The sequence below is a fragment of the Eretmochelys imbricata genome, chromosome 2 (genome assembly GCF_965152235.1).
Source record: "Eretmochelys imbricata isolate rEreImb1 chromosome 2, rEreImb1.hap1, whole genome shotgun sequence".
NCBI classification, from domain to species: domain Eukaryota; kingdom Metazoa; phylum Chordata; order Testudines; family Cheloniidae; genus Eretmochelys; species Eretmochelys imbricata.
The window spans coordinates 205,147,828-205,161,345 of record NC_135573.1 but is presented as its reverse complement, the minus strand read 5'-3'; the positions used below and the strand labels follow the sequence as shown (position 1 = coordinate 205,161,345).

At 40.9% G+C, this 13,518-nt stretch overlaps 1 protein-coding gene across 3 annotated transcripts in view; it reads left to right on the top strand.

The window, feature by feature from the left end:
• CHN2 (chimerin 2) overlaps window positions 1-13,518 on the top strand; it is a 193,311-nt gene that overhangs the window by 86,454 nt on the left and 93,339 nt on the right. For all 3 annotated transcript variants that reach the window (XM_077811339.1, XM_077811337.1, XM_077811338.1), the window contains exon 4: window positions 12,524-12,555. In XM_077811339.1, the coding sequence (XP_077667465.1) occupies window positions 12,524-12,555 (32 nt within the window). The remainder of the gene's footprint in view (window positions 1-12,523; window positions 12,556-13,518) is intronic.

The window sequence follows — 13,518 nt, the reverse complement described above, 5'->3', positions numbered from 1 at the left end:
TTGTAGGGTGAAGAAATACAACTTAATCAACAAGCATAGCAATTAAAAGGATACTGCCCGCGGAGTAAATGTGTAGGTAAACAGGCCAATCAAGAACTCTGCAATAGCATACTGTCTCTAACATAGTCCCTTGCTTTGGTGGCTGATGACTTTTTTTGACAGGTGAGGCGCACATCACAAAGTCTCATAAATTCCAGTATACATCTTCCTCCTTATAGTCCTGGCCGGGGGTCTCTGCTCTGCCCCACCAGGACTGCAGCCTCCCTCCTGCACCTGCAGGGATCCAGTGTCACCTGCCCCAGGGCCATGCAGGGAGTTCTCTGCAGCTACACTGTCATGGTCCCAGCTCTCTCACTCACCAGCCAGGTGTTTGGGAGCCCTCCCCAGGCAGGAACTGTTCAGCAGAGGGGTGGGCTCCTCTGTGGCCAGGGACTTCTCCTTCTCCTCATAGTCCTGGCTGGAGGTCTATGGCTCTCCTCTGTCCCACCAGGACCGCAGCCTCTCCCCTACCCATTGCACCTGCAGGAAGTAAACCATCTGTGTAAAAGTTAAGACAGGACTGTAAGTAATTTATGGCTCTGTATCTTTGAGCTTTTCTACATTATACTCTTTTCACTACTACCTGGATAAGAATCTTGTCAGTGAAAACAGGTCATCACTCCAGTTCAGATACATGCTGAACTGTTGAGAGTTGGGATATCTACATATTTCTAATTAATAACCACCGGCAGTGTGAACACTGTGAATAGCCCATCTTTCCAATAATATTGGATTTCTGCCAGTATCCTTGTTTTTTCTAGATTCCTTCCACAATATTTTAATGATGGGTTTCAGAGTAACAGCCGTGTTAGTCTGTATTCGCAAAAAGAAAAGGAGTATTTGTGGCACCTTAGAGACTAACCTTAGAGACTAACAAAGCCCGTTGCCAATTGTGCCCACATATCTATTCAGGGGACACCATCACAGGGCCTAATAACATCAGCCACACTATCAGAGGCTCGTTCACCTGCACATCCACCAATGTGATTTATGCCATCATGTGCCAGCAATGCCCCTCTGCCATGTACATTGGTCAGACTGGACAGTCTCTACGTAAAAGAATAAATGGACACAAATCAGATGTCAAGAATTATAACATTCATAAACCAGTCGGAGAACACTTCAATCTCTCTGGTCACGCAATCACAGACATGAAGGTCGCTATCTTAAAACAAAAAAACTTCAAATCCAGACTCCAGCGAGAAACTGCTGAATTGGAATTCATTTGCAAATTGGATACTATTAATTTAGGCTTAAATAGAGACTGGGAGTGGCTAAGTCATTATGCAAGGTAGCCTATTTCCTCTTGTTTTTTCCTACCTCCCCCCCCCCAGATGTTCTGGTTTAACTTGGATTTAAACTTGGAGAGTGGTCAGTTTTGGATGAGCTATTACCAGCAGGAGAGTGAGTTTGTGTGTGTATGGGGGTGGGTTTTTGGAGGGGGGTGAGGGAGTGAGAGAACCTGGATTTGTGCAGGAAATGGCCTAACTTCATTATCATGCACATTGTGTAAAGAGTTGTCACTTTGGATGGGCTATCACCAGCAGGAGAGTGAATTTGTGTGGGGGGGTGGAGGGTGAGAAAACCTGGATTTGTGCTGGAAATGGCCTAACCTGAAGATTACTTTAGATAAGCTATTACCAGCAGGACAGTGGGGTGGGAGGAGGTATTGTTTCATATTCTCTGTGTATATATAAAGTCTGCTGCAGTTTCCACGGTATGCATCTGATGAAGTGAGCTGTAGCTCACGAAAGCTCATGCTCAAATAAATTGGTTAGTCTCTAAGGTGCCACAAGTACTCCTTTTCATTTTAATGATGGGCATCCTTTACAAATAAAAAGATTTATTTGGGCATAAGCGTTCGTGGGTAAAAAATCTGCTTTTTCAGAAGGATGGAGTGAAAATTACAGATGTAGGCATTATTATACCTGAAGAGAAGGGAGTTTCTTCTCTACCCCCTGATATTTGACTCAATATATATATAGTGTGTCTCTGGGATTGTTTTACTGAAATGGTGGTTGAAAATGGCACATTTGCAGCAAAGAGTTATAGCAAGATGTGCCACTTCTTGTTTTTATACCAGAATAATATTTTTAATAGCATTCAATTTGAAAATGCCATTTCAACATGTTGTTTTTAATTTAAGTGAGTCTTTATTTCAAAAACATTTTCGTGTTAATAAAGTAAGAAATTACAGGATGAATGCTGACGGTGTTTGACTTGGGGACACTTTCAGTAACTATGGATAAACCAAGTTTTCTTTCTTTTCTTTTTTTTTTTTTTTTTTTTTTTTGAAGTGGGAGATGGGGGTTGTCTTGCAATGAGTCTTGAAATATATTATATTTGATAATAGGCTACATTTTTAGAGCCATTCAGTATAGTTAGCTTCGACTGTTCTGCTCAGAGCAAGTCTTATTGACAGTCTTGATAGCAGTGTGCAGGTTAGTGGGCTTATCTACATTAAGGCTTTCAATATTGTTAACAGTAGTTCCACCAAACCAGTGTTAGCAACAGTGAGAAATTTGTCTGAAATTTCCCTAGTGTAGACAAGGCCTTAGAGCTTTAACTTATATTATTATGTAGAGAAATGTCAGCTAATTACTATGTTCATTGTTCTGAATTCCAGCTGGGTTGTGTCTAAAGCAAGCAAAAAATATGGTTCCTAGAAAAAGCAATTTCCTCTCTAATTTTGTATGATAATGAAAGGGAGAGGCTCTTTTTTTCTCTTACAAAAATGCCTTTTTCTCAGCTGAAATGTGAGACCTAGGATTCTAAGGGGAAAAAAATGTCAATATCCTCATCATCATCATCAATAATCAATACTAGAACGGTCAAACAAATTTAAAAAAATTATCACAATTGAGATTGAAAAGGTAGCTGTGATTAATCACAGTTTTAATCGCACTCTTAAACAATATTAGAATATCATTTATTTAAATATTTTGGGTGTTAATTGCTTACTTCTGTGCTGCTGCGGCTTGTGGTGCCTGGCTCTTGGCCTGCAGCTCAAGGCAGACTCTGTGCTGTTGCACGAGGGCCGCATCTTGCTGGAGCCAACAGCCATCCCATAGCCCTCTGGCTATTCCTGGCTCAGTCCAGGGGTGCCATTTCAGATTTTGGTTTGGGGTGGGTGTGTGTGTTTGGGGGTTAGGGTGGGGTGTGTGTGTGTGTGTGTTGGGGGGCAGGAGTGCTGTCTCTAAGCTGAGCACTCAGGAGCCTGAATGCATTTTCAGCCAGCAGCAGCTGCTGGCAGAGCACTCATTCCTGAGCCAGCAGCAGACAGGTTCCTCCAGCTCAGTGGGGACCAGGTACACAGGCGAGGCAGATGGACACCTCGACATCAGCCTACCCCATCCCTGCTCTGCACAGGAGATAGGCTCCCAGTCCGGCGTAGCTTGGCCAGAGGCGGTTCCATGGGGTAAGCGGGGAGGTAGGAGCAGCACGGAGCAGGGCGATGGGAGGTGAGTGGGCTCCCCTGGGTGGTGGCCCCCCTCACTCAGCCCTAAGGACAGAGGTGTCTTCCTCCCCACCTGGCCGCCGCCGAGTCCTGTCTCCAGAGGTGTGTGATTAACACTCATTTTTTAAAAAAAAGTGTTAATCTGTTTTGAGTTAATCACATGCATTAACTGAGATTAATTTACAGCCCTAATTAATACATAATAAAGACCCAGCCATGGAGTTTTAACTGTACCACCTAGAGTGGCATTTTGGATATTTGGCTTATCTTGACCCTCTGGATGTTTCAAAGTGTGTAAGTTGTAGGGTGGGAGGAGAGCAGGGAACTTTCCTCATGCCATCCTTTTTGTCCAGATGGACCTACTGAAGGTGGAGGCCATCTGTAACTAGACAGAACCCTGGACTGTTTGAGAACTTCAGGTTTTCCTGAGTTTTGCAAATTTTTATAGGAAACTCATTGCCAACTTCTCTAACAAACAGCCCCCCTGACTTCCCTCCTTCATAAAGCCATTCGTTTCACGTGGTCTCCTGATATCCAGCATGCTTTTGACCACCTCAATACTGCATTCACCACAGCTCTGATTCTGGCACATGCCCCAATGTGACTCTCCGGGCAGTACTCTCACAGTGACTTGGACCCCAGCCAGTTCTGCACACATGTTCATACTATGCTTGAAAATTCCCCCCCATAGTAATGAACTATGAAATACTGGGCAAGGAGCTGCTTGCAATCAAAATTGCCTTTTGAAGAACGGTGTCACCACCTTGAGGAAGCTTGGCGTCCGGTACAGGTTTTTACTGACTAGAAGAACCTCATGTACTGCTGCAAGACCCAAACTTTGAACTGGAGGCAGATAAAGTGGGCCTTGTTCTTGTCTCAATTTGAGTTTACTATCCCCTACCGCCTGGGAAACCAAAGTGGGAAAACTGATACTCCATCACAAAAAGGGGAATACTACCGGAAAACAAGGTACCTATCTTCAAGCCCCTCTATGTCTTCAAGCCTACTAATTTTGTCAATGCCGCAATTCATCAAGAACTGGTCTCCCACATCCAGTCCACCTCAAAAGAAGACCCATTCACCCAAGGGACCAAGTCGATGCCATTAGGGGATAATATGCATCATTCCATGGGGGACAGGATAACATCCTTCCCATATATGTTCCCCTGGGATGCCCCCAACTGGAGGTCCTAGAACTGTGCCACAACATTCCATTGATCACTTTGGCTGCCTTAACACCTCCTGCATGGTTGCCCTTTTTTTTCTGGTGGCCCCACATGCAGGTCAAAGTCCAAGTTTACATAGACTCCTCTGAGTGCTGTGCATGTATACAAATGCCCCGGACTAGACCCCATGGCACATTAGTCCCTCTGAAGACTCCAGCTAGGCCTTGGTCCACCATCACCTCAAGCTTAATTGTGGAACTCCCAGGATCAATGGTCATACCAAAACATATAAAACTTATCATTTAGTTACCTAGGCAGGATTGCTTAGACTGTAAACTCTTACTTTGATCATAAGAACTTTGGGGCAGGGACCATCTTTTAATTAAATGTGTGTACAGTGACTGTGTAAAATGAGGCACTGATTTTCAGTTGTGGCCGCTAGGCATTACTAAAATACTACTAGTACTAATTCAAATATTCTGACAGTGTCATGAGATAATTCTTTTAGCAAAACCAAGAGTGGATATTTTGATCCCTTATTGACTGACTGACAAGTAGGTAACAGTTCAATTATAATAAAAAGAGGTAAGTAGACTCAATCACTTGCTAGAATTGTAGTATTGTAGATACATTTTTTTCCAAGGTTAAGCTGCTTAGGAATCACTGTTGTAAAATGAGCTCTCCATTTCTTCATTTATTATGTTTCGAAGGACACTTAGTCCTCTAGGTCTTGTGAACATGAGGTTTCTAAATAGGTGTTTAAAATGATTTGTTTGAGGTGAGAACTTTACATTAGCCAACTGCTGAGATACTACACAAGACTTTTCCATTTTGATTTAAAGGGGCTTACAGTCTTATCTAACCTGTTGCGTTGATGAGTCTGAGGTGCAGTTTGTGCTCAGTTTATAGTGGTAATCCAGCCATAACATGAAATAATCTAAAGATTAACTCCTTTTTCTGAACCTTCACATCTTACTAGACTGCTCTCATGGGGTCTAACTGAACTGAGAGTTGTTTTTATGGATGGTAGACTGGAAATGATTATAAAATCATTAGGTATAATTCTAAGTGCAAAAGATATCTGGTTAAACATGTAGAGAAACTGTCTCCATTGCCAGAAATGAGCGCACTGACATTGCTGAGTCTAAGGTCTTGATTCTCCACCCTGTCCATGGATTGGAGGGACATGTGAACCAGTTCCATTATTTAGGACTGTCTAGCACTGGTGTAAGTTAGGGATGCAGAGGAGCAGCCCTAAATTTCACAGATGCAAGGTCCATGCAGGCTCCTGTGCCATTGGTGTAAAAGATTAGGCATAATGGAGCTCCACTCTGTTATGGAACGAGGAGGACTTGTGGCACCTTAGAGACTAACAAATTTATTTGAGCATAAGCTTTTGTGGGCTAAAGCCCGCTTCATCAGATGCATGCAGTGGAAAATACAGTAGGAAGATAGATATATGTGTAAAAAGAAAAGGAGTACTTGTGGCACCTTAGAGACTAACAAAGTACTCCTTTTTCTTTTTGCGAATACAGACTAACATGGCTGCTACTCTGAAACCAGATATATGTGTGTGTATATACAGAGAATTTTAACATTAAATTTTTTCATGGTGTGTGTGTGTGTGTGTGTGTAATATATATATCTTCCTACTGTATTTTCCACTGCATGCATCTGATGAAGTGGGCTTTAGCCCACAAATACATTTTAATCTCTAAGGTGCCCCAAGTACTCCTTGTTCTTTTTGCTGATACAGACTAACATGGCTACCAATCTGAACTCTGCTATGGGTTTCCCCCTTCCCTTTTCTGCCATTGATCCACTCCCAACATATGATCACTGATGCTGTGGGGTAGTGCCCCAGAGAATCAAGTCCAAAGCAGTTGTTAATCTTGCCACACACAAAGGATTGTCTGAGTCAGCTGGAATATATGTATTGCTGTACCTTTTTGGTATGCACATAAGGCCAAAACTTGCAGTCCTTACACAGTTAAAACTCCCATTGACATCAGATGAGGGTTTCGATAAAATAAAGACTGGAAGATTTGATCAATAATGCAATTAAAGTAGCATTATTTAATCTCTATGATTTGAGAATAAATGGCTCTTATCTCCCTGACTCCTTTTTACTTTAAACGTTTAGCTCTTTTTTATGCATAAATTAGTGTCTTTCTCATAGAATAAAGTAAAGGAGAGAGAACATTTATTGAAATTAGGTGTGTGTTATTTCTGTGACAGTACTTAAATGGAAAGAACTCTTCAGGGTGACTTCTCATTTCAGTGCAGTGTGACTTGGATGCAGATGATATACTTGAAATGACAATCTGCCATTTTAGGACATATTCATCTCCCACATGCATGATTCCCAATAGTTTTGTGGAGAATTATCCTGCACAGTGGCATAGGACTTTATTGCAATATGCTGTACACTGAATATCACTCTGGGCAAAGTATCCTGGAATCACAAAAGGAATCAAATTTCAAGGATATTAAAATGTATTAAAGCTTTAATATTATTTAAAAGAACTATGCTTAATTAGCCAAGTTAACAAATAGATTTAATGAGAAAGAACTAAATTAACCTAAGTATTGAATATAAACTCCTGGTACTACTCCAGACTGTGTTTTGGACAATGTGCGGTAACATAGCGAGGGAAATCATGGAAACCTAGAATAAATGTTCCAAAAAGTGTTTTGGTAGGGGGATGGGGGAATGTACTTTAACAGTCTAGGCGTCAGGGTTGGATTGCCCAGACTCTCTGAAACCTGATCTTCAGAAGGACAGTTCAGAAGTGCGGTGGTTATGTTGGTTTAATTTGAGTTTAAGCATGGGAAGTCTCTGACTCTAAAATTAGATTTGTTTGTCCAGCTTTTGTATGGATCCTGGGATAGTTATGTTTACAGGCTACTCCACTACAGCTCTGATTTCCTGTTTGATTTAACAAATTGCTTATCTACCCTGGTGTTGGAGTCACTGAGGCTTATTGCCCTGAGTGATTTTAGCATCCATGCAGATGATGACTCTTCAAGGATCTCATGGCAACAACAATAATCTTGAAACTATTCAGTGTGGTTTCTGGCTCAGTGGACAATAGTGGTCACTCTGAATTGTGGGAGCGGGATTGGTGATTGCACACTTCTTAGATCAGACCATTATTGCCTGCAGTTGGAGGTTAGGGCTCACGTTTACTCTTTTGTAGAGAGGTGACCTTTTTTATTGGTCCAGGCTGGGTGATTATCATAATCGCCATCTTTGTCTATTGGCATGGTGGTCCTGAGTACTCCCTCACACTGCACTCTCCTCACTGGTCAACACTTTATAATGCTGATCTGGCACAGATGATGCATGAATGGTGGAAATCGTGTTGGTCAGTTGTGAAATGCAACTGTTTCTTCCATAGAGAAACTGTGGAAAAGTATGTTGTGGCTCCAGTGGAGATGGTAAGAGCTTTCTTCTCTGCTATGATTTCTGTGAAGTCCAAGTAAGCAGAATGGTCCTCAAAGTGAGTTTATTTATTTTGGACTCCTTCACATCAGGTGGGGAAAAGTAACCCCTGGCTGAGTTTCAGTCAGTCTTGCTCACTGAGATGTATGGAACTTCCCTTGAAGTTCATGCACAAATTTCAGCTAGTACAAAATATTACTACAAGATTCCTCGGGAGTGTAAACCTGTGCTCCACACACATCACTGGCTTCCTATTTGATTACAGGTGTAAGTCAGCTTGTTGATTTTGATCTATAAAGTCTAATATGAAATAGCTCTTAGTTATCTTGAAACTTCCAATCTCGTCATGCTCATTTCTGGTGGCTGAAATCAATGAGGATCTTCTCAGTGATAGGCCATAGATTGATATAGCTGCAGTAGAACATTTTCAGCAGCTAGCTCACCATTGTGATTTCCTCCCTGGTCTGACAGAACCTGAGTTTATGGGCCTTCAAGATATGTTGCAAGATCTGTCCGTCTATTCAGGTTCCTGTCTAAAGAAATGGCCTGGCAGGAGTTGAGAGTCTGTTGAGGTTTGTGGAGGTATTTTTAGGTTGATTGTGTCATTCTAGTGTGTTATGTTCTTGAAGATGATCCTGAGATTCTACAGACAACTGGAAATAAATGAAAATCCCAGCCTTGCTGTCTCAGCCCTATAGCTTTCTGTGATAAATTGAGTGCCATGATGTTTACTCTGCGTGTGTCTTTCAGATGAAACTTTAAAAACTGAGGTTTTGGCTTCTCTGTAAGAACATTAAAGATGCAATTTCATTTTTTTTTCTTTTTTCTTTTGCCAAAAATGTCTTCCTTGCACGTTTTGTGCAGTGCCCTGCCTGCTGTAAGGAACTCATGCAGTGGGGCTGGGCTTGTAATTATGAATTAGTATTGCTTACATGCTATTGATTATTGTGTAGCAGTGGCCACCCATACTGGTTATATAAGAATTCAGCAAATGCTGGTCAGTGTTTGCTCAACACAACAGGTGCCTGGCTCTTTATCTGCTAGGTGCAGTGCTTCATTTGTGGGATAAAGACTGACATGGCTTCAGCTGAACCGGAGTCTGTTGTGAGTGTTATCGTGTTCCATGCTGACTAGCCACTGTGTCCACCTAAGAGATTGTATTCAGGGGCTTCACATGCACCTGGGGCCACTTTCTGAGACCCTTACTCAGGGTGAGTAGCAAATCATCAGTCTGGCCCATAGGTTTATTAAGATCCTCCAAGAAGAAAGGTGCTATATGTCATAGTTCAGGGAAACTGCACATGTATTTCCCCTCCATGGTCCACCAAGGGCACCCATTCTAGGCTATCACCTCTCTTGGGTGGAGACTCGCATCTCTCTTTCTCCTGACCAGGATTTTTCCAGGCTGCAGAGTTCCCTAACTACCCAGAAAGCCAGAATGCCTAAACAGACTAGTGTCTTTGCTTTCTGTTTGAAGGCTATGAACAGCTGTAATAGCTAGCGGTCACAAGCTCCACATAGTCCTTTACAAGCAAGCACACTTATTCTTAAGGTGAAAGCATTAGGGAAAAAACATGAAAAACAAAGTTCCTGTATACATGCTAAAAGCTCACCAGAGGACACGCATCAGTCTTATGGGGCCTCAGTCGGCCAAAGTCTTTCCAATCCTTTCCAGGAAGGAATAGGGTCCACCATGGGCAGGAAGTCCTGTCCATTTGCTGGATCAGAAAGCAGGCCCTGAGTCAATTTAAACTTAGGCTATTTATCCAAAAGTCCCTTGGGGGTTTTTTTGATCTGTTGGTCTCTGGAGAGTCCAGTTTGAACTAATATACGTGAGTGTCCACAGGTAGGGGTACTTCTCCAGAGGTTTACCACCCAAGTGAAGTTGCGTAATCACCTCATGCTGTTCTTAGTTCCTGGCAGAGCTGTGGTCGCTCTCCCCAATGGAATTACATACAGTCCCTGGCCCACAAATGGTACATAAACTTAACAGTAAGATCTCACAAAGATATTGCATGAAATTGCCGTATCTGTCACACTATGTAAATGCAAAATATGTTGTCCTTCTCTCATTATCAGGATTATATTACTTTGAGATTGACTTTTCTCTAGTTTTATGCTTAGGTGCATGGGTGGTGCGTGAATACCCCTTTCAGGGAGGCTAGCTCACCTGGTCTTGTCCCTTCCACCCGATTCCCTCCACTCCCCCATCTCCCCACACCGTGGCCAGAGGAGCCTGCCGCCTGTGCTTAAGTGTATGTATATATGGGTTTCACATGACTAGGTTTGAATGGTAAATATTTAACAAAAGAAGCTCTCAACATCCTGCACATTTCTGCATTTTGCTCGTTACTTTAATTTAATAAGGGTAATGCCTCCCCACACTCCTTCTTTCCCTTTCATTTAACCCCTGTCTGCAATCTCATCAGAAATGAGCTAGGGAGGTTAAAACCAAAATTCTAACTGGCAATCCTGCTAAAAATTATCTGACCATTCACTGTTTACACAAGATGTTTGTAAGTGTCTAGAAATTGAAAACTTGTGCTCGGACATTCTTCAGATTTTGCTCTGAGTTCAATGTATGAGATTATTCTTTCTTTTATTCTGGCTTCTTAAATATCCAAAGTGTTCCTGTGCTCTGTTGTAGCAATTTACTGTTCTGAAGTAGGGGATTCAAGGGCTTGATACTGCTGTTGGACTACTGAAAGGAAGTAATTTCTAACACTAATTTCTTTATATCATGTCTGAGATGCCTAGTCTCCATGATCTCAGGGTACCAGGTCAGACGTCTCAGTACAGCAGTGTATGGATTATTGCACCAGCAGAAAATTACTTTTTCTGTAATTTCATATATTTTTTGTTTGGAAGTATGGTGCCAGCTTCCGGTGCCCAGTAGAGCTCAATTGAAAAAAAATAGAGCTTAATTGATTTTTATTTTAAGTTTACAAGCCTACATTCTAGTTCCAGTTGTATTTTTCGTGCCATGTAAGAGAGCAGTATCAAAGGCTACAGCTAAAGATCATAGCTGGAGAGAAATTATAGTGCCAGTCATGTAAAAATATATATATATTCCAGCTATATGAAATAGCCTCTGAGAATTTTGACATAAATTCAGGTAATAATTGGGCAGTAAAAAATTGACATTTTGTAAATTAATATTCAGAAAGCAGATATTTTTCTATAAATGTTGAGCAAACATTAAACAAAAACCATGTGTATGAAACCTTTGAAAGAAGTGCCCCCTGCTGGTGTAGTGTTTGTTTCGCTTGTAAACAACTGAAAAATGTGTGTGTACTTCAGGTTTCTCTGGTGCTTTTTATGCTGCCTTATATTTCTGCTGTCTCCACAAAGTCTAAGATAAACTATTTTGCAAATCTGTTCTTTTTGTCTGTATAAACCAAGTCCATGAACTCTGAGGATTGAGGATTTTTAACTTCATGGAACTTTTTTGTGGAACTCAATACCTAGCTTACACCACACAGTGGAACATTCACAGAGTAATACTATATCAGTTTGTTTACAATTGGTAAAGAAAGTCAGAACTGAAATTGGATCCTTCTGATTATACAGAGCCACCATGCACTTGTCTGTGGATCGCATGCTGAAATTGAGATAATGTAATAATTCAAATAAAGCAGGCAATTAAATAATACAAACGATTAAAACAAAGGCTTTAGATAAATGAAGGCACCCCAGCTCAGAGTTCATTATAGGACTGCAGCTTGAGTGGTAAACCAACATGTCAGAATAGCTGAAGTTTGAGTATAGGCGTGTTACTCTACTAGGGCTTGGTCCAAACCCATTTGGAAGTCTTTCCATCGACTTCGGCAGTGTACTTCAGATCAGGCTCATGCTTTGCTGAGACCTGAGGAATTTCAGACTAGAATTAAATCCATAAATCCTGGTGGGTTTTTTGTTTTGTTGGGGTTTTTTAAAATCTTCTGAGAACATTAAATTCTTCAGCTTTAGACATTTGCCATTTATAGGCAACAATGGCTAAGAAACAGCATGGGACAAAAATAGTCTTATTATGTAATATAAATAATAGATGAGAGAAAAATAGTAAATTCTTCATCTGTTTGATCACATCTAGTACAGTTGACTTACGTTGCCCCATTTGTTTTACCATTCACTATATTTATAGTCATCACAAATCCATGAAAATAAAACTGCTTATTTATCTATTTTATTTTATTTTTCACCATATGTTCTCTGTGTACTATAACTTCAGTTTAACATACCTTCACATACCATGGTGCTCTTGTTTATCTTTTTTTGATAGTTTAAGCATATGCTCTGAATTTGATGCCGCAGTCTTAATTGATGATCAGTGTTTCATTTGCTTGACCTTTATTTTAATGTTACTGGTGTAATTTTGAGTATATTGTTAATATTTTTCTTTCTTTTTATATTTAGGTGGACAACAGACCAAAATATTATGGAAGAGAGTATGTATTATACTATTCTATTTTTAATTCTTTGATAAGTAATCACTTGAGGTGTCATGCATTCCTTTTGAAATTATTAATACAGAAATAACAATACCATAGTGGAGATATTATGGCAAAATATTTCATTTCACTTTCCATAGTCCTAGCATGAAAATGTTTTGAATGTCTAATATTCCAGTTGCACGTGGATTCATTATTGTTGCCCAATAGTGCATGGCCTGTACCACCACTTCAGCATGTATGTCAACTAGAGATGGACAAAACCATGGATGGTGTCTAAAAACAAATCCGGGGTGATTTGGGGAAGAATGGTTCAGACTGTTTCAGCTCTCCCTTCCTTGATCATTTTTTGGTTGTAACTTTTAACCCCCTTTTATTTTTATGGTTTTTCTCAATCTCGCTCATCCTATTCTTCCTTCTTTTTGGTGTGTGCTTTCTGTACTTTCTTCTCACTACAGTGTCAGTGAGAGTATGAGACTGCTTCAGGTCTAAAGGCTGCCTTATCCCATGGGCATACGAGGCTTGAAGTGGTGTGTTTCCAGTGCAAGGAAGGGAAAAGGGCAGGCAACTCTGAGGCCTCAAAAGAGGAACTCCATTCTCCCGCTATGCAGTGGGAGTGTTATCTCCAAATGGCTTGCATGTCCCTTGACCCAGAGCCCTGTATAGATAGTGCTCAAGGGCCACAGCCATTGTTACAGCTCATTCGAGACCCTTTACTTCAGCTGTGTAAGAATGAGAATTTTCCCTTCAATATGGTACTTTTCTGAGGCCTGCTGTTTAGCTTGCAATAAGGATTAGCTATATAATTTCATATTTTAGGGTTTTTTCACACTTAGGGCACAGCAGCTGTCAAATTATTAAAGAGCTCCTAATTATTATAGTTGCATTTTTAAAAGATAACCTGTGACAATACGGAATTCAGTCATAGCCACTCCAGTATAGAGTTTGAAAGATAGCACC